The sequence below is a fragment of the Squalius cephalus genome (assembly GCF_949319135.1).
Source record: "Squalius cephalus genome assembly, chromosome: 7".
In the NCBI taxonomy this organism is placed as follows: Eukaryota; Metazoa; Chordata; class Actinopteri; order Cypriniformes; family Leuciscidae; genus Squalius; species Squalius cephalus.
Window position 1 is genome coordinate 35,367,480 of NC_137128.1, and position 22,307 is coordinate 35,389,786.

Consider the following 22,307-nt stretch of genomic DNA (forward strand, 5'->3'; position numbering starts at 1 on the left):
TTATTTCTAAATCATCCAGTATGAATCTAACTCGTGCATAATGTGGATGGAATCATGCAGAGCAATAAAGAATTCTCTTTGACACTTTATCCTTAAAAGCTACAGGCCTAAATGATAAGAAATGCATAGGCTATAAAAAATAAAGAGGATTTAAACTGAAGATATTACATTAAGAATTTAAAAAAGCCCCAGAAGGCCACTGTAAGTGGCTGTGGCATGAGAAAAAGATTATGTTGTTGTAAATAGGTAATCCTGGTTATCCTACTTTTACAGAAACATTGTGTTTGATGTAACATACTCAATGCACGTTGAATAAGTTCACCATTTTTAAATAGTTTACGTACATAACCCTAAATTTTAGTCCACCAAACCAATGCTGCATGACCTAAAACCTACAGGTTCCTGCTGTTTTAATGAAGAATTGCAAGTTTGGATAGACATTTTGTTTGTACTTTAGATTCTAAACTATTGTTTCATCTGTTAAAATACCATTTTTTAAGTAGCCTATATTATTACCTGAATATGTCAAACTCATAGCCTACATCTTAACTTAAAGAAACGTATTCCTTATCTTCATGCCATATTTTGATGTTAGATATATGATATATTTTACCATGGAGTTCTGATGCATAGAAATGCACTTGGTAATTGGAAACTCTGACTATTCACACAAACAAACACAAAACCACCACCACACAGCCAGGTTCACTCCATCTTTCTTTATTTTATAGTTTTTATTTTTTCATTTTCATTTTGTTGGCAGTTGGCACATTTTTAGTACACATGACAATATACACAGGGTACATCCTTTCCATCAAGCTTGTCTATGAGAGCTGCAGGAGCCAGACTACATTCATCATCTTTCTTCTTGTCTGTGCTCTCTTTGCCTATCATATAAGGAATCAGATACACCTAACCCACATTTCTTGTTAAACACACACAACTACTTTTTTTGCTTTTTGAATTACCTTCCAATAGGTAACTTGCAATAGCTACCTTAAAGAGCTATTTCTACCCAAATTAATGCATAAAAATAGCTTTGTTGGTAAAAATCAATGCATTTGGATCCTGTGATGTTGACTAATATTTTTGACTTGAATAAAATCAGTTCATTTAGATGTTACTGTTATATTGTTTTGACACTAGGTGTCGTGGGGGGTAAGAAAGGGGAGAAGAAAGTGAAGAAGTTTTGGGGTAGGAACAAGAACGCTTTTGCTAGGTATTATAAGAACTGATAAGAGTGTAAATGTGTGCCTTGAAATGCAATGTAAGTCGCTTTGGATAAAAGCGTCTGCCAAATGCATAAATGTAAATGTAAGGTACAGGATTTCTTGAAGACCTGTTTTTCTATTATGCCAGGACTAGGGCTGAACGATTTTGGAAAATAATCTAATTGCGATTAGTTTTACCAATATTGCGATTGCGATTTAATATGCGATTATTTTTTAAGATCTTTATCTTTTCTATTAGGCTATTTCAACAAAAACAAGCAATACATCATTGTAAAATAGGATGGGAATCTTTAGGCACCTCATGAGCCGATCTAATTTTTTTCTTATTAATTAATCTTATTAATAAAACTTAAAATATTTATAATTATAAGTACTTTTAAAAAGAAATACACATTAAAAAACTAAATGTTCATCTCTTTTGAAATATAAGATGTGGTTTGTCCTGTCTGTTAAAATAACTGACTGCGTTTACATTCATTTCGCGTCATAAAAGCATTTTGAGATGCAAGTACATTTAACCACGTAGACGGAGTCGCTCACAGCCGCATGCTCAAGCGCTCTTCGCAAAGCGCGTGTGACTGTTTGAAACTGAATGCAGCTTCTGTCGGTGATTTTCATATTTTTAATATATAAGCCAACTGCATTCCAAAAGACATATGATGCCTTCGTAGAGCATTTGTAAGGAAAATACCGGCGCCGGCGGGCGAGACTACAAGAGTAACATCAAGCAAAGCACGCGTGACGCGTATCTTATAACGTTAGCGCATCTTGTGCAATGCAGCCTGCGAATGTCCTTGTAATTCGCTTCAACTTCTCCGAACTTTATGAAAGATTATTTTTCGGAAGGTTCGAGTGGTGTCGTGTGTGTGTGTGAGACAGAGGAATTAGAAGCAAGCAGAATATGGTTGTTTATAAAGCACACGCAGCGTAATCACGTCTGTGTTTAAAACTAAGCTCATACTCTATTCTGAAATGATCTGAATAGATACAAAATCGTTGGAGAGAATCTATAACACAATATCACATAAATTAAACACAAACTGTTCTTTCCTGTAGCCTATGCCAGGTCTATAATAGCGTGCCAAGGTGATGCTTCCTCCGTAGTGCAGACTGCTTTACTCTCGCGTGTCACGTGACCAAAGTTTAATCGCAGCTTTTGCGGTTAGAAAATCGCGTTTCATCATATCGCGATATTATCGCAAATGCAATTAATCGTTCAGCCCTAGCCAGGACCTATATTCCTACAACAAGAGATAAACAAGACAAAGGGAAACAACAGCAACCATCTGCTCTTATCATTTTAGCAGATCTGGTTAATCTTGTCAGTGCAATAATGATGACAATGATGAATAAGGCCCATGATTATGATGATTAGTATTTTCATCATAACTATGCAGAGTATATCACTACAGACCGAGTGTATAATGTAGGCCTTTGCGTCTTATATGCTTAATAGATTTATGATTTGATGCCTCTACCAATTTCCATAGCATATCAATAGAGAAAGAAAACAAGGGCACTGACTCAAATGTTGAAATTAATCGTTACATAGAAGTTATTATACATTTAAATCGAAATACAAAATAGGTAGCCTAATCAAAATACTTTCATCAGTTCCCGACAGATCAAACTCCTGGCAAAATACAGTCAATGTCACGCTGTTAATGGTGACTGTCTCATTGATGAAGCGATCTCCATTCTCAGAGATGCCATTGTTGGCTTCATCACAGTGGCAATTTTCCTAATCGCGAAATTTGTGTCTGCCAGGAACCAGAGCCAAAATCAAAACGAGATTAATTAACTCCCAGTGTTTATATTTATTATTTTCTGTTACTTCTGTGTTTACATTTTCAAAGACTGTTCGAAAACAGGCCATTTAAATTACATATTTAATGACACACACTAATTACACGTACATATATACACTCACGTCAGAACTGCCTTAATTCTTTATGGCATAGATTCAACAAGGTGCTGGAAACATTTCTCTGAGATTTTGGTCCATATTAACATCACGCAGTTGCTGCAGATTTGTCAAATGCACATCCATGAGGCGAATCTCCCGTAGCAGCACATCCCAAAGGTGCTCTGTTGGATTGTGATCTGGTGACTGTTGAGGTCATTTGAGTATAGTGAACTGTCATATTCAAGAAACCAGTTTAAGATGATTTGACATTTCATGTTATCCTGCTGGAAGTAGCCATCCGAAGATGGGTACACTGTGGTCATAAAGGGATGGACATGGTCAGCAACAATACTCAGGCAGGCTGTGGCATTTAAACAATGCTCAGTTGTTATTAAGGGGTCCGAAGTCTGCCAAAAATCCATGCTTTCATGTTGTTTATGCCAAATTTTGACCCTAGCATCTGAATGAATTCCTATTCTTAGCTGACAGGATTGGTAACCGGTGTGGTTTTCTGCTGCTGTGGCCCATTCGACGTATTACACTCTTCTGCAAACCTCGGTTGTAACGAGTGGTTATTTGAGTTACTGTTGCCATTCTATCAGCTCAAACCAGTCTGACAAACCAGTCATTCTCCTCTGACCTCTTGCATCAGCAAGGTATTTTAGCCCACAGAACTGCCACTCATTGGAAACTTTTTTTTCAGATCATTCTATGTAAACCCTAGAGATGGTGGTGCATAAAAATCCCAGTAGATCAGCAGTTTCTGAAATACTCAGACCAGCCCGTCTGGCAGCAACAACCATTCCAATTAACTAAAGTCAGTAAAAATCCAGTTCAAAGTCAAATAAAACACATTTCTTCCCAATTCTGATGCTAAATGCATTGAGTTGCTGCCATGTGATTGGCTGATTAGATATGTGCGTTTATGAGCAGTTGAACAGTATACCTAATAAAGTGGCCAGTGAGTGTATGTATGTACATGTCGATAGATATAAATAACATGAGTGCAAATTCAATTATAAAAATTATATCTGTTATACTCTTTAATTTAATTGGTAGGATTAAGCAGCCCAACTTAGTAATGTAATTATGTTCCAAAGGTTTCAGTGCGATGATAATGTTAATTAAGCCTACAGAAGATTCCCTGCTTTTTGAACTCGTAATTGACTCACCGAGAGCTTTCAGGTACTCATTAGAGTTCTAAATTGAGATCATTTTCCAATAGCTGTTGTAATCATCTGGCATTTTGGATTAGAGTGTGAAGATTCTTTGACACTTGTGAAAATTTGAGGAGATTCAGGGCCGCTGCTTTTCTTCAAGATAATGTCTGCATGAATTCCTACATTACAAGTCCCAAATCCAATTAGAAATGATAAGTTCATCATCAGGTAAGGTAGTGTCCTTGTTAAAAGAGAAATTCTATTTCCCTCCCACGATTATGACCTATACAAGTTAATTTGGACCTAAGAATGGTTCATTTCCTCTGAAGGTACAAGGGATTTTTAGTAAGTGTATGTCTCATGTTTTCACGTGTTGATAAATGTGTAACAGCATAAAATGTATTATTTTGCTTGCATAAACTGTCTCTGGTTTATAAGTTCAAAGTGTGCTAGACACGGTCCAGGTTACAAGTACAAACAGATCACTATTTTAAGTAAATTAAGACCCAAAAAATATATCTGGAGCCATTAGCATGAAAAAAGGAAGTGGATGCTGAGTGGACTGCCAATGTGGGGAACACATTTTTAGCTAAAAGGAACACCTGGCAGGAAGCCGTTGATAGACTCTGGGCCAAATTTGGAAAATGAATGACTGCACAGACTTAACCGGTCGGCGGTCTACAGTTATCAACACACTGCCAATTATATGCCTTTTGTTTTCTTCTTAAGTGGATGTAAGTGTCCTGCTTTAGTTCCCTTAATATTCATGTAATACTTCAGAACCGGTGAAGCATTTCTCAGCAATAATGAAAAGTGAACATGCCAACCGGGATTTTTCAAAACACACAAAACCGGCAGCAATATTTAATTTACATTCCTGCTGGTATGCCTTTATTAAACTAGTGTGGATAGAAAGTTCAAACGAATACATTAAGATGCATATGAACAGCAGAACGCAAAGCGTTTCTCTTTATTTCGCTGATTTATGTATTCTTTTGTGTGCACAGTCACAGAGGCATGATGGGAAGGAAAGCAAAACCCTGCCATACTCAGAACCCAAGAGACTGACAGACTCTTCAATCAGAGCGACAGCAGCCGGGCGGCACTGCGACTCGTCACATCATTTTTCCTTCAGCACATCCTCTCTGGAGTCTAATTACTTTTATGTACACAGAAGCTCCCAATCTGAGGACTGTTTTTGTTGCGTCCAAGACAATATCCTGACGCACCTGTTGTTTGATTGTTCACTTACAGTGCAGCTTATCCCAGTGTTCTCTATACCACTAATGTAAATAACATCTAAATGACAAGCGGCGGCACCTACGAATGAATGTCGCTGGAGATCTTCCTCTGTGAGGATCAGAACAAACAAGCACATATAGATTGTGACAGGCTATCACAGAGGGTGTTTGACTGGTTTTCACAATAGCAGAGATGATGGTGCACACAGACAGATGTTGGATGTTGTGGCAGGAGTTTATATACTTTAAATTGCTGGCTTTTTCTGGATCTCTTTGCGGGTGTTCAGTGTCGGTACAGGTTTAAGCCTTTTTGAAGACCTGTTTACTAACAACCCCGGCGGCTCTCAGCTCCTGCAAGCAAAGAAAACATACTTAAAGGAAAAGTTGACCTAAATATGAAGATTCTGTGACTCACCCTCATGTCATTCCAAAACCGCATGACTTTCTTTCCTCTTTGGAACGCAAAAGATATTTTGAAGAATGTCTACAATGAAAGTCAGCAGGGTCTTGTGGACAAAAACACTCAGACATCTTCTTTTGTGTTCCACAGAGGAGTAAATCATTTAGGTTTAGTTTCTGCTATAATTAACATGGTACATGTTCCCTAACAGTGATCTTTTTTAAGCACAATACAACAATGTACAGTACCAGTCAAAAGTTTGGAAACATTACTATTTTTAATGTTTTTGAAAGAAGTCTCTTATGCTCATCAAGCCCATTCAACACATTAAAAATAGTAATGTTTCCAAACGTTTGACCTGTACTGTGTATAATTTTCAACCAGATGGTGTCACCAATGTCCAGTTCTTTGGTAACGCTACAGAAACGCAGTCAGAAACGAGCTTTGGTTTATTATGCATGATCAAACGCACAGCTGAAGCCAAACATCTGTTGTTATTACCTCCACCCATCATATTCCAGTCAACTTCATTTAAAAATCCTATCAAATCATAATGATGGTTTTTGATCCCCATTAGAATTATTTAAAACAAGTTCAAATGTATTATAATAATCAGTCTGTCAATGTTGTGCTTTTTCAGGTGCATCATCACGGGGATGAAAGTTTTGAGATTTGAGAATAGCTCTTCCCCCACCATCTGCCGCGTAGCCTAAACAGTTTTTGAGATGCTGTACTGCATATGCCTTCAGCTATATTTCTGATATTATACTAGATGTATGCGAAACTACCATCCCATTCCCTGATAGGGAATACCATCAAGGATGTTACAAATGAAATGCATGAGAACTGGCCTACCAAGTGAAGTTCATCTCCCTCAATCCAGTGGGTCCAGCCCCTCCCCTCGATCTCTCCTTTCTGCACACACACCAGTTTCTCTCCATCCCAGGTGATAGTGGTCTGTAATGCATAACAGAGAAGGTGATTTATTTTTAACCTACACAGATACAGCAAAAATACACACTTGCATTAGGACTGCAAAGACACAGGGAAGCAGAACAGATTTTGCAATAGCAGTTGGAGGAGAAAAGCACATCTATAAATTCATCGACACAAAGATAAAATTAAATTGGTCCAATGTTTGCAAAATGAGTTTGCACTGTGATTACATGCTGCACAAAGAGAAGTATGTTGAAAAGGCCTATTGGCTGGAATGAAGAGAAACAACGTCTGGCACTGTGTGGACTAAATGGGGCGAGTGATTTTTGTTCAGGACAAACCGGGTCACAACATCTTTACTAAATGCTGCGTTTCAAGTGGTTTTTATTGACTGCGACTCCAAAACTTTTTTGAGTTTTTTTTTAGAGGAGACACATTCACATCTAGTGCAACACAACTAACAAATTGCTCATGCAATGGAAACTATAACAAAACTATAATAAAGAATACTTTGCATACGTTTATGTTCAGAACTCCATGCAGCTCCTGTACTACTATCCATTGGAAATGAATGTCATGTTTTGGAGCGAAAAGGCACCCTTAGGGGTTAAAGGGATAGTTCACCCAAATATGAAAATTCTGTGATCATTTACTCACCCTCAAGTTGTTCCAACAGAACAAAGAAATTCATACAGGTTTGGAACAACATGAGGTTGAGTAAATGATGACCGAATTTTTATTTTGGGGTGAACTATCCCTTTAAGCAGATTATTATCTCTACTTATCTGCAATTGTCTCATCACAGGTCTTAGATAAACCAAGTTTCTCCAAATGAAAGGAAAAGTGAGGGGAAAATGAAAGGAGAGAATAACGCTTCTTATTAGATTAAAGAGCCAATTATTGCTCTCATTTCACACTTTTCCCTTTTCTTATTAGTTGAGATTGTGAACTGTAAATGACATGCACAGTTAGTGATTTTCAAGGGCAATGAAATTATACAAAGGGCAACCTTATAAGAGAATTATTACTGATACTGGAATGTTATAATTTTTTTTTTGTGTGTTAAAATAGATCTAATAAACCATGCAGGCCCATTTGCAGGGCCACATTTTCCCATTTATTTAAAGGTAAGAAAAGTCTCAAAACTTATCTAGTGTCTATACAAAGAGTGTTTATGCATCGATGAAGAATCAAATGTGTAATGTTGCAAGGTCATCTTAAGTCAAATGGCAAAGTTTAGATAATGGCATTAAAGTTCTTTTGAGTAGTGCTTCACAATTAAAAAAAATATAAAGTATGCTTTTAAGATCTAAAGCCGCCAAGTGTTTGCCATGAAAGTTCGCTCACCATACACTTCCTGTCGTCCACTCCACTCAGATCCTCCTCAAACTCCTGACCAACCACAAAGTCCATGTTGTAGTTCTTGAAGGTGCTGAGAGTCTTTATGATGAAGTGATCTCCATCCTGACTGATGTCTTTATCAGGCTTCAGCAGGGTGGCAATCTTTCTAATAGCTACATTTACATCTGGAAAAGAAAATTATACCTCATGTGAAAATGAGAATTTCCCTGGATACTCTTATAAAAAGGTATCCCAGGATTACCATAGTGATGGTTACAGATGGAAATAACTTGGTACTTCACCATGGTACTGAATGATTACCAGAGACATGCACATGCACAATGTTATTTACATTGTAATCTGAGGAACACAAAGGTGCATGTCCAAAACACAGAGGTACTTTTCGCTACCTTTTTCTTAGTGTAAGCAACATCTAGTAAAAATGAAAAAAAATAAAATATATTTTTTTTTAAATAAATAGAAACCTGCCATTTTGTTTCCCTTACAACAATTTACCATGATACACAGTAGGCTACATAGAGAATCTCACTTGAAAATTATTTCAATTAAAAACTTTATATTTGTTTCTATTTATGCAACACATAAATACTGGATCAAATATAATTTTTCTAAATTTGTGCAAGAAAAGTGCATAATCTATTTTTAACACTGATTTCATAATGTGTGCAATAGGGTGATAAATATGGTGATAAATATCAATCTGAGAAAATAGGTAATATCACAAAGTACATGGCATCTTGCTAAACTAATTTCCACATATTTGTTTTTGTTTATCTAACACTCTGGAGGTCTTCTGTCATTGTAGAACCATTGCTTTATTAGAATGGTACTAAACTTGTTGACTTTTATGGAACTTTTGAGCTATATGAATGACTATAAAAGGCTAAATGGTCACCATCTTCTCTGTCAAAAATCACCGCCATTAGAAATGAATGGGTAACAAGAAAAAAACGAAAATACAGAGCTATTTTTGGGGTACAATCTACGAATCAGCAACGATGAAGCAGTATTTGATAATGTCTATTTTTATCCAAATGCAAAACCTAGTAAGGAATTATGTCTGATAATACTATTATAAGCAACTAGGGATTAAACACACCTATGTATGTTACAATATATAGTGTTATATACTGGCATCCAGTGCCATGCCATGATATTACACATTTCTTCCAACAGATGCCTTCCATGCATTGGATTTAAAATACCTTTAGTAAAGGGTATTTAATACCTTTAAAGGGGTCATCTTCAACTGGCTTTTTTATATTGTTGTCTGAGGTCAACTTATGACGTTCGCTTGATTTTTACATTCAAAAACATCAAAATGAATAAGTAATAGGCTATTTTCTACCCTGGTTTTGAGCCAAGCTCCTGAAACGATCGGTTTTTATGGGCGTGCCGCATTGAAGACTTCGAAGTAAACGCCCACTGCTATGATTGGATAACAGTTTTGCATATTATAATGAGTTTCATGTAATGCGCGAATCGGTGGGCGGGGCTAAACAGGCAATGTTGAAGTAGGCGTTGATCTTCTTCTGCGGAGGCGGTGTTTTATACCCTTTGACGTCATAGATCCCCACTTTGAAAAACCTGTTGTTTGCTGTGCCTGGTGTCAATAAAAGCTTTTATTGGACCTAACAAGGAAGTTTTCAGTTTTGAAACTTACAGGATATTCTTATAGTATGATGACCTCTTATATGTCAAAAGCTCAAGGAAAATTAGATTTCTCAGTTCATCACCCCTTTAAGTTACCGTATTAATATTTGTACCATTTTACATAGAAATAAATGGTGCATAATCTAGATCAGAATATGAAATAAAATACAAAATATTAAAGAATAAATATTACTGAAACAAAATAGCCTATATTCAAATTAAAATGTTACACTATTGTGTTAAAAACAAGCGTTACTCCAAATGAGGAATAGGCTAGCAGAAGGTTAAGGATCTTAATCCTGTAAAACTCACCCAGAGCTTTCAGGTACTCTTCAAAGTTCTCGTTGGAGATCATTTTCCAGTAGCCGTTATAATCAGCAACCATTTCTGATAAACTCTACTGACAGGTTTGTTCAAAGAAGATCCGAATATCACTGCTTCCCTGCGACCAAATGCTTTTCATCTGAAAGAACCCCTTATTTAAAACGGTTATCATAATCCGACGATTTGTGAATTAAACTTTCTTCTCTTGGATTATACTGTTATGGAAACAGTCCGCCCCTAAAGTTTGGATCGAGAGCTTTTTGTTTTGTTTTTTCATCACGAAACTTGGATACGACACCGTGCCATGTAATTACGTCACATAAACTCGGTGATCAAGAGCTGTAGAAAAGTGCAGTGAACTGGAACAGTCAGAGACCGACTGGGGCTAGTTGTCACAAGGACTGTCTCTCACATGGTTTTATCTAGATTATTTGTTAATTAATATAAATTATCAATACATTAAGTAAGTTTTGTTAGCCAAAACAATGCTTTTTGAACGTTACATATTTGCAGCTAAATTGTTTTGTTTCATAATTTTCAAAATGTTACCTATTATGATTATCATCTGTTCCATTGTGACCATGTACCCAATATAATGTGGCAACATAATGCTACTGATACTAAAAACAAAAAACAAAACTCTTACTCACAACACTGAAAATGTTTTTTAATAAACAAAATAGCAATTTTGGTTCTCTTAGATTCACTCACATAAAATACAGCTGTCTTTTTGAAATCTTTTATAGTTACAGGTGATTCACTTTTTATTCCATAGATTGTGTTTATACATATGTCTCATTTGTTCGTCAAATTTAAGAAAAGTATGTTTTGTGCTTGATAAAAGATTGAACTCAATTGTCACTCCTTTCATCTGCCTGATGCTTAGCATCTTCTATGCAAAGCAGGGGCCATCTAGAAGAGAGGGACTGCTTCTGTTGAATTAATTCCTCCAGCTTTTCTTTTGAGACAGCATGAACAAAGGCATTCTTTTAAAACACAAACTCCACACTCAAAGACTGTCAGAAGGAGGGCTTCAACATAGCAACAAAAAAAAAAAAAAAAAAACACCCTTAAAGCTACTAGTTACTAGCTACTAAAGCTACGGGTTGAGCCAGAACACACTGTTGGTGATACAAGGACAAAAAGAAATTATTTAGATAGACATCACTTCAAATATCCCAAACCATATTCTTCTATTTTATTTTGTCAGAAACTCTTTTCCCCCCACCGACAAAGCTTGATGAAACGTCTTTAGGGACCTGACAACATGAATGACGCTTTCTGTGCAAATGGAAATGGAAGAAGCAATGTTTGCTCTCCAAAGTGTAAAGGCTCTGTTATTTATCTTCCTCATGACATTCAGGAAAAGTCAACAAATCTCAGACCTGCTGAACATGGACCTACAGCTCTGCAGTGATCTGGCAAATCTAACTCCTGCAGAGAGAGGATACATTTCTAAATCCCTCTCCACACATTACACTAGGAAAGCATGGTCATGGATAATGCTCACATTATACAAGACAAAATATGAAACTCCTCTAAAGCTACTTTCACAGGCAAGAGGGAATTTTAATCTTTTGAAACACATTTCGCTATTTTTTTGTGACTGGTGGTCACATTTAAAGTTGCTGGCCGAAATTTTGAGGGGCGAATTCAAATCAGAATCGCACAGATCCTAAAAAGAATCCATGTGATCGGGAGTTACGCGTGAGGCCGAAAAAGTTCCCCGCGCAGATTTTGATGCTCATACGGATTCGCCGCGCTGACCAACATAAAGACACTTGGTTTGAGAGTGACTTCTGTATGTGCTGTGCTTCATACATCTCTACACTGAAACCACTGAAATTCAGCTAATGTGATCGCACCTTTTAAACGAAATTTCCTCCGGAAAAAAAGGTCCTCCGTCCATTACTAGTGTAGCAGAGAAGAGAAGTCAGTTTTCTGTTGGTCAACGTTGCAAATTCATGTTACCAACTTGAACTAAATGAGAAATCTGTGTGCGGAAATCTTTCGCCCTGACGCAATATTCCCGATTGCGTAGATTCCGACTGGATTTTGCGCGAGAAAATTCTTTGAACAACGGTACATGTGACCGCACCTTAAAGGCCAATTCACACTGCACCGACAGAGGTGGATTGAACATGTTCAATTGGCAAAAACAAGCACCAACCAATGGCAACATATGCCGAGAGGTAACGCACTGATCCGAAACCCAGACAGCAACATAATGTCGGCCCAGATCCGGCCCACATCTGGGCCTTGTGGAATTCACATGTACCAGATGTGGGCCGGATCTGGGGCGACACTATGTTGCTGTCTGGGAAGTGTCTGTAGCCATTGGTTGTCATTTGGCAGTTCAGTGTGAATTGGCCTTTAGACCACCTCAGGCTCTGAATTCCCGAAAGCCTACATCAGTCTTGTATTGCTTGCATGGCAAGAGGTCGTAGTTTAACGTCTTTGTTCTTCATCTCACTGTCTTGGGTATAAAGGTTGTGCTCTCTTATGTAATCAATGACAGAGTCTGGTAAAAGATATTTAACACTGTGGCCTCTACGTAGGGCTCGTCGGATCTCTGTAGCACTGATCTCATTGTGTATCCACTCCCGAACCAGGAAAATGCTCTTCCGGTGCCTGGACAACAAGTCGGACTCATGTATAGCCCGGTCTGGCTGCAGGCTACCACGGCTCACGCAGACCAGTCCGAAGCGGCCCACCACCTCCTCAACATGATCGTCCTTCCACAAACCAGGCACCTTAAACGTGTCCATGAAATCAGCTCCACAAAGCAGCTTCAACTGTGGGACATCTGTAGGGGGGAAATCAATCACATTACTGATTGCATATTATTGTCATTTTCATCTTCTCAATGTATTCAAAAGGTGATATAAGTAATGCTTCCTGTTTTGGAACCATTCAACTGTTATCAAAAAATGGAGCAGAAGGGCAGCAGCAGCACCTCATCATAATACTGTCAAAGTTGTCAAAAGGAGCAGTAGAAAACTGACAACTGCTTATGAAGCTGAATATGGTGCTTAACTTGAACGATGGCAGTGTGCAGAGCCTAAGGCTGTCACAGAGACTGACACGATAATTTAGAAGACCTAAATCAGTGATATCTAAGAGATATTTTCGGAGTGCCAACCCATACAAAATTGCTCGCAGCACCTTTTTTTTTTTTTTTTCATTTTTTAAATGAGTCTGTAATAATATAAGTGCTTCTGAACAATATAAATGTGATTGCTCATTCACATCTTTCAAATTTCAATTTCAGTGTCATAATTTATTCACCCTCGTGTCTTTCAAGACCTGTAGGCTACTTTTTTTTTTAACTAAAACTAAAACTATTCAAAAATCATTTTTGATCATTGAAATAAAGCCGCAAAAAATAAATAAAATATAAAATTAGTTGAAAAACGTAAAATGAAAAATGTATTAAAGTTAAACAGAAATATTATATATATATACTAAACAATAAAGGCATTCAATTCTTATTATTAATATTATTTTAAAAAGACAAAAACTAATAAAAATGACAAACGCATATAAAAACCTTACTAAAAAAGAAAACTGATAATATAAAAATAAAAGCCAATTCAAAATATTAATAAATACTAGAATAGTCAAGTCAAGCCAAATGTATTTACACAGCGCTTTATACAATGGAGATTGTTTCATTGCAGCTTCACAGTAATAAACAGAAAAATAACAAATGTTAATGTTGCAAAAATTCATCAACTTTGAAACGACTTTAATGCAGCTCTACAAAAGACAATATTCACCTTAAAGGAGAACTCCGGTCAATTTTAACGTTGAGCTCATTTTTTTGTAAATTTGGAGTGCTGTCAGTACAGAGAACAACGACAAAAATCGGTGTTGCCTACACCGTGTTATCCTCTTTTTAAAATTTGCACCCTGTTGACTTCAATGTGGCAAGTTTTAAACCTGCTTTTAGCCTCTTAACATCCTTGATGTGTCATTACAAGTGCCCAGCCATGTGAGTGATTCCTTCAGAGTGAACACGGTGAATCTGACTACAGTAGATGTGCAAGATATGAATAAAAATGATGTTATTTCAGCCAGCGCACATACCTGTATTTACATCCTGTTTTCGGTTGAAATCCACAGTAGTCGATTGTCGAGTTCGGGCGCATGATCGTACGTACTAAACCTATGCACGTGAACTCGACAATCGACTACTGTGGATTTTAACCGAAAACAGGATGTAAATACAGGTATGTGCGCTGTAAGAAGCTAAAAGCAGGTTTAAAACTTGCCCCATTTAAGTCAACAGGGTGCAAATTTTAAAAAGAGGATAACACGGTGTAGGCAACACCGATTTTTGTCGTTGTTCTCTGTACTGACAGCACTCCAAATTTACAAAAAAAAGTTCTCCTTTAATGCAGTGTCAATGGTGACAATTAGTAGTATTATTGCATTTAATTATTAAGTAAAATAGTATAAGTATAATAATAGCATCTGCAGTGATAGAGCGATATTATACAGTCCCAACAAAATATGTCAAATTATCATAACCTTCTGCATCCTCCCTAACCTAGAACTCCGGAATACTGTAAATTACACTGTGGAAAAAGCGTTCAGCACATATTTTGTGCCTGTTAATAGATTTGCATCTTTCCTTTAATGTAACATTTGCTAATACAATCAAAAAACAATGCTTAGTGAATTTCCCAGTCTTTCAAAATGTTATGGTGGCTCAAAGCATCCCACGCACAAAATGATATATTTGAAACCGGCAGAAATCTCACTTGTTCTTTTCTCAATGCTTCATTAGAAATCATTTCATGGCCAGCAATGCTAGCGCTAGACCTCAGCAGTGATATTTACAGCATATGAAAGAATCAATAGTATGCTTTTAACTCTAATTCTTTCTCTATAACATGTGTCAGAGAGCTGGCTTTTGTTTAATCAGACATGAATGGCAGGGGGCAGGAAATGAACCTCGCAGGCCCACTAAAGCTCTTTATTTCTACTCCACGTGACTAAACATTGACCTAAAGAAACGAATGTGCACTGCATGGGGCTGGGGAAATACCACCCTTTTCATACTTATTCTAATAATGCATACATTCATTCAGCAAGTGCCATTCATACATTCAGCAAGCGCCAAATTTCTCTGAGTCGCCTAAATTGGTCTTGCATGAAGGCAATTTTAATAAAAAAATATCTCTGTGATAATTCAACATGAAATATAAAATTAAACGGATCTCTTTCTGAAAAAGTCAATGATTTTCAACGTCTTTTAGGTTAATTCCAACTGATGTGTTTATTAATCATTTTAATAGAAGGATGAGGAGGAGTTCCTTTATGTTATCTTCAGTCTACTGTCAAGCAAAAGAAAATACAGATGAAATAAATGGTATCAGAACAAAGGGTTTGCAAAGAATCAAGGGATCCAGTGAAAGGTTTTTAAGATAACAGGGTTTTCGTGTGCTTGTGTTGTATCATTCTTGGCACTTGTCTTGTTTTAAAGTTGTCCTGGCTATTAATCTCAGCTTCATTAATAGTCCGAGCACGCTTGTCTTAAGCCCAGTCATCCCGTGGAGGGTATTAGACTTCATTAGCATGCACCTCTAACAACACCCCCCAAATAAAAGCACTTTTGAAAAGAGGCCTTGTGCCGGCCAGAAAGAAGACAAAGGCCTGTTTTAAATGCACCGGACTTATCTAAAGTGATTAGCAAAGACAGAAAATGCTCTGTTAGGCAAGAGAGGAGGCTTAGTAGAAACCGAATTGTGTGGAGAGGTTTCTGTGGCAATTTACAAAGACATACAGAGAGGTGGGCGGGGCTTACCAGAGGCTGGTTGCTCATTTGTGGGCGGGTCCTTGCTGTGGTGGTACTGAGCGGCTATGTGGCCATAGTGGTACCTGTGTTTAGACACAAACAGCAGATAAGCAACAGAGAGCATGAATGGCCATACTGTTTAGGTAATCAGCTTATGAACATGGGAGAAGCTTTACATTCTCACTGAATTACACGAGCCTATAGATTTGCATCTTAACTTAACCAATCTCTCACAAGAGGCTTTAATCAGCTTTGGTGTTGCAAAGGAGTGTGGAAGCATTACAAGGAGATAATTATTGAGCTAACAACAATTGTTAAATCTATATATCGCCCACATGCATGTGAATGTTTAATGTATAAAGTGAATAGTGGACTTTAGGGTATAAGAAATTTTATAGAAATATTTCTTCTTATTATATTATCAAAAATTATTATTATTATTACTGTCACTTTTAATCAATTTAATTCAATTAAATCTTGCTGAATGAAATGTTTTTTTAAATAAATAAAATCTTTCGGATCCCAAACGTTTGAATGGAAAACGGTTAGATGAAGATATAGATGGATTTTTCTCCTCTACAAATAGATCATTGTTATGCAATTTCTATGTGAAGGATACAAAGCAATGTTGACGTTGCCTTTTGCAACAGCCTTTTCATAATGAGTGTACCTTAAAATGCTCACTGGGTTTTAGAACAGAGCCTGTATGGCACTATGTCCTTTAAAATAGCGAAAACTCGACCAAGTAATTCAACACATAGGTCGAACTGCAAGGGCATATAAGCAATTGTGTATTTCATCCAGTTCTGCCAGGAAGTAAATTACGAACCTAGAAAGATAAAGTCCTGGCACGGGCCCCTGGCGCAAGAGCAGCCATCCTCCTCCCTGGCATCTGAGTATTAATTAGCCACCTAAGGGCACAGCTAACAATTGCCATAAAAAATTTGAGTACCCAGAGGGATCCTTAAAAAGTCTCTTGTTACTATCTGAGGGATTCAAGAGGAGGAATGGCCCATCAAGGTAAATAGAGGGGACAAGAATTTGGCATGGGTACAAAATGAAAACCACTAGAAGCCAAATACTAAAGGGTGACAGGGTGTCTCATATTTTCTGTGGCAGAATCTGAGGAGAATGGAAACTGTGACTGTTATGATGGACAGCCGGGCTGGAATGAGTCACGTCAGTGCCTGGCTATTTGATATATCATACACAGGGAATTTAAGGATTCGGCTCCTATAAAGTTTTGGCTTTAGCTCAGCTCAGATGTTTCAAAGATGTCAGTGAGTTTGTAAAGTCCTTCATAGAGGGTAATGCAAGGTGAATTCACATATAAAAAGATAGAACGGCAACATGTAAGATTTCAGTAAATATTAAATATCTATATTCTATAGCTGCTTTTCAGTCTTATTCTATTATATTCTTGTATATATTGCACTGTATAAATTAGACTTCTGGGAATTCATATGTGAGATATAAGACTCTTTAAGTCCTAATGCGCACCGTCAGGTCATTAAAGTCAACATCATGTAACTGTATGGCGTATCATAAACTTCATATTATTTGACATTAATAACACCAGTATATTTAAATTTTGAAGTAAAGAAAAAAGGCAACTTTTCTACATTTACAATTACATTAATGCATTTGGCAGATGCTTTTATCCAAAGCGACTAGCATTGCATTTCAAGGTATACATTTTGCATTCTTATCAGTTCTTGCTTTCCCTGGGAATTGAACCCATGACCTTGGCGTTGCAAGGTCATGCAAGGTCTTGCTCTTTCTATCATCAAAGATGACTCTAGCTATAAACCTCTGAGCATTTTCTGGGAAAATGGAGGTATAATCAGCATCTGTCAAAACCAGTTAATGCTTCCTTTGCACTAAGTGTCCCAGTTGTGTTAAAAGGCTCCAAAAAGTTTCTCGTCTTGTCAAACAGATTCACATTCGTCATGGTAAGAAGCCAATGCAGTATACTTCGTTCTTCGCTAAAATCTCTCTCTCTCTTTATATATATATACTGTATATATATATATATATATATATATATATATATATATATATATATATATATATATATATTCACCTCATGGTCACCACAGTCTCTGTCCAATCCGCCTGCTGGCTCTCCCAGTCATCTACGGAAACCCAGTCAGAGTTCTGCAGGGCCAGTCTTGCCATAGCAAGTCGGTGTTTCGAAGCAACAAGGCCCTGTTTACCATAACCATCACCGACAGGAGATACAATTCCACCCACCACCCGATACAGACCTGCGAGATAGAAAAAGGCAACATATCTGACCCAAATTGAGTCAAATACATCATTATGAGATGTCACATTTAAAGCGTACCACAGTTCCTGTAGCTCAAACATAATATTTCCTTTGTTCGCTCGTCGTCGTCGCTTAATTTTTTCGCAAAGTGTTATTTTGATTCTCTTAAGCTATGGTAAAGAGACATCCAATTTTGCATTGTGTGTTTGTGCATTTTGCGGACGGAGCAATGAAGGGAGGGATGTGGTTGATTTCAAATGTCAATAGTGTTTCTCAGAAATGACTTACTGCACCTTTAATGCATCTGCCTTAAAATGTAAATCAGTAGCTTATTAAATAGACGTTGATTCCTTTTCTAAGTGCGACAGCCCTACAAAAGTCACTGCACACAAATTAACACAAGCTTTGCATACACAGGCAGACTCTAATGAGTTGCTGAATGCTTAATGTTGTAATGCCTTCATTTTGCATAGTCAAGATGATTTCTCATCAGACTACAATTGTTTTTGCATTTTCTCATTTAGCTGTATGTGCAAGACATTATAAAACAGAATTTATCAATGCAATTAATTAGAAAGTCAGTTTTAATCTTTCATAAAAATGGCAATAAACCACAAACAAGTTTCAAGACACTCTTGAGGTAATATAATACGCAATGCAAGCTATTTGGCTACTTGTCAAGCTATTTCTGCAAGTAGTTTTTGGAGTACACGGCGTACAGTAAATAAACACGAGCAAAAATGTCAGTGTGCAGCACCATGTCGAGGCTGTTGAGAGGAGCAGTTATACTATGTCTGTACTGTAAGCTAGCGGCGCAACACAACAAATTGTTCCAATTCTAATCAACACAACTTGGAATTCTTGCTTGCATTGTAGACACAGTGTTACAGCTGCTACAAAGCCTTTTTTGCTGGTAAACTTTGGGTATTAGCTTATGCAAGCACATTTTCACATGTCAACTAACGCAAAAGCACTGCTAAGAGCATTAAACATACACACTTTGCATTTGTCGCTCATTCCTTACAGCCTTATACAATGGAAAGCCTCTGCATAAAAAAAGATGTATTTAAGCACAGATTTAGACCAGGGTTATTTTCGTTAACTGAAACTAAAACTGAATTGAAATAAAGCTGAAATAAAATAAAATATAAATATTAGTTGAAAAACTTACATGAAATGAAAATGAGTAAACTTTATGAAACATAAATAGCAATATTTAAAAATAAATAAATAAAATAAAATCAGAATTCCAAGACATAAACTCGTGATTCTATTTAAAAAAAAAAAAAAAATGTATGGGTATGGTTCACAATTGCAAGTTTACATTTTTTATACTTCTTTTTCTTTTCTTTTTTATATATTCTGACTTTATAAACTCACAATTGTGAGAAAATGTCTGAATTGTGAGATATAAACTCGAAATTGCAAGTTAAAAAGTCCAATTCTGAGAAAAAAAAAGTCAGATCACAATTCTGACACGTTCTTGCTATTATGAGTTTATCTCACTCGCAATTCTGATTTCTTAACTCAAAATTTCGAGTTTATATTAGTTTGACTATTTTTCTCGCAATTCAGACCTTTTCCCTCAGAATACCTAGAAAGATAGTCAACAGCATTGTGAGATAGTAACAATAACCTTTTGTATTTTTTATTCCGTGGTGGAAACACAAAAGCACATAACCAAGTAACTAAAAAGTAAACTAAAATTAACAGGAAAAATAAAGAAATAAAAGGTAATTCAAAATATTATTAAAGCTATAATAAAAAATAAAATATCTCTGATTTAGACATACTTCAGACTAGAATTAAACAAAAACAAATCAAAATGCAGTTATAACAACAGAAATCACTTCAATGCGACAGGCTCAGATGGACAGTGAAAAGGAGGCCAGCTTTGGCCTGATAACAGATGATTGTCAATTTTAAGTACAGTAAATGAACAGTTGGCACCAACCTGTCTGGTGCATGTGGTCTTTGGCCAGCTCAAACAGACGCATGTGTTGGTGGGTAATAGGGTTGAAGGAGCCACAGGCCAGCAAAACCAAAGGAATACGGCCAGCCATTTCAGTGTCTCAAACCATAGTATTCTGGATAACACTACAATAAAGAAAAACCTTAATCACAAAGCAGCAAATATTTGCAATATGAGCACACAACTAAATGCTTTGCTATGAAATGGAAGTACTATAGTATTTCGGAACAAATGATGTGATCTATGCATATCCAAGAAAATCTATAATGTTCACAACTATAACCAAGCGGGATTAATGAGGGATAAACATACATCGCAATATTTAATACCATATAAGTTACAGTAGTATGCCTGAACTGGACTTTACTCTCTCTGCAATGAATTAGCCTCTGCATTATTGATTATTATGTAGTAAGGGGACCAGATTTCTAAAATGTAAACCTTTCCTAGGTCAGTGGTCAAAATATCACTTGTTATTATATATGAATTATATAGGGACATTGTTTTTGTTTTTTTAATTCCTATACTATTATTCTAAGTAATAATTATGATGATGTTTTCAGGTCAACCTGAATGGATTTAATAGACTACATTTCATAAAAATAAAAAAAAACACATTATGAAAAATAGTAACTATTGCAAATAGCAAAACAGTATTATATTATAACAACATTATGACTTTATGTTTAAATGTGAATCGTCTTATTAGGCTAATTGTGATGTTTATGTGATGTATGTTAATGATGTTGTCAACAACATTTCTGAGGAATCCCTCATTGATCACTGAAAGGCTTTAGTTTAGCTAAATGTAAAACACGCTTATAGATAGTGTGATAAATTGACTGTTTTGTAAGCACTGGACTCAGCATTCAATTTTCTTTGTGCCAAAGTATACAGAGCAACAAGTGCAAATTACACACTGGACAAGGCACACTTTGTTGACAAAACTACACTGACTAAACCATACTCTGTAAACATACACCTATTATTTATTAAAATAGGTAAATATATGGACAGATGGATGCAGAATATATAGTGTAAATTCTGGAAAATAAAAAATGTGTATGGCTTACAGAATAAGGAAAAAATAGCACATAACACAATGTGACAAGGTCAAAATAACCAAACAAGAACACGTAATGTGACTTAAAAACACATGCATAAAATAAATCTATAAAAGCTGGTCATGTGATTAAAAATATATAATTGAAGAGATATCAGGTTATTGATATACATACTTTGATATTGAATGATTACTATATTCATGTTCCATGAAATTTATATAATACTTCGACGTTCTAGGCACTACCATATCCAAAACATGAGGAAAAATGAGGATAGTACAGTTTGGAGAGCAGCAAAATCACTACAGTAAAATGAAGTGGTTAAACTTAAGAGCTTCCAGTACAGTAAACTCAGTTATTTTCTTAAGACCACCACCACCATTTTCTTAATTTTGAATTAAGGTTAGTGCATTTTTAAAACGGATTTGAAACCTATTTCTTTAATTTATGAGACAGCTGCCGTTATCTAATAAATATGCAACCAAACAAAATGTTTAAGGTAAATGTGTACCTCATTCAAAGATCTCCACCAAGTTTATGCAAATGCTACATGCTATATCGTTAGCCGTATGTTACACTATTAATGTCCCCCAGAACATTGAGATATAAAAACACAGTTCCTATCTACAGGGCGACAGCGGCCACTAGTGGCGAAAACAGAAGAAGCCTGTACATTCAATAAGAAAGAGACTATTGATTTCACTCTGCATTTAATCATAATGACCGACCTCCTTCGCTCTAACTGTATCTTTAATGACAAGGACTCGTTCAAAGTCAAATGATATGAACTGTCTGATGGAGCAAGTATGTGGATGATTAAAGTTCTCAATGGGCACAATTCTGAAAGCAAGGCGATCTTAAAACACTCTATTATCCCTTTTAAGACCTAATATGAAGTGAATTATACTCATGTGGAACTGAGATTCTGTACATTACAGACTCTAATGGGGCGCAAAAGACATTGCTAACGACTCTATTGAAACAG

The 22,307-nt window shown here is 36.4% G+C and overlaps 2 protein-coding genes across 4 annotated transcripts; both read right to left on the bottom strand.

The window, feature by feature from the left end:
* Window positions 1–714: 714 nt before the first annotated feature.
* Window positions 715–10,699, bottom strand: LOC307161219 (retinol-binding protein 1-like). Of its 2 annotated transcripts, XR_013821699.1 has the most exons (5): window positions 10,203–10,699; window positions 8,223–8,401; window positions 6,795–6,896; window positions 2,466–5,890; window positions 715–1,361 (listed from the first exon to the last, which is right to left on the bottom strand). XR_013821699.1 is itself a non-coding variant. In XM_079875828.1 (4 exons), the coding sequence occupies exons 1-4, from the start codon at window positions 10,273–10,275 to the stop codon at window positions 5,840–5,842; spliced, it is 405 nt and encodes a 134-aa protein (XP_079731954.1). In that variant the 5' UTR covers window positions 10,276–10,699; the 3' UTR covers window positions 2,319–5,839. The 2 variants fall into 2 exon arrangements, 1 of the variants encoding a protein (XP_079731954.1); XM_079875828.1 differs by lacking the exon at window positions 715–1,361 and having other exon boundaries at window positions 2,319–5,890.
* Window positions 10,700–10,858: 159 nt separating this feature from the next.
* Window positions 10,859–21,914, bottom strand: nmnat3 (nicotinamide nucleotide adenylyltransferase 3). 2 transcript variants are annotated; one of them, XR_013821800.1, is made up of 6 exons: window positions 21,834–21,908; window positions 20,241–20,383; window positions 18,101–18,284; window positions 16,027–16,100; window positions 12,521–13,020; window positions 10,862–12,466 (listed from the first exon to the last, which is right to left on the bottom strand). XR_013821800.1 is itself a non-coding variant. In XM_079876707.1 (5 exons), the coding sequence occupies exons 2-5, from the start codon at window positions 20,347–20,349 to the stop codon at window positions 12,626–12,628; spliced, it is 762 nt and encodes a 253-aa protein (XP_079732833.1). In that variant the 5' UTR covers window positions 20,350–20,383; window positions 21,834–21,914; the 3' UTR covers window positions 10,859–12,625. The 2 variants fall into 2 exon arrangements, 1 of the variants encoding a protein (XP_079732833.1); XM_079876707.1 differs by having other exon boundaries at window positions 10,859–13,020; window positions 21,834–21,914.
* Between the last annotated feature and the right edge of the window lie 393 nt (window positions 21,915–22,307).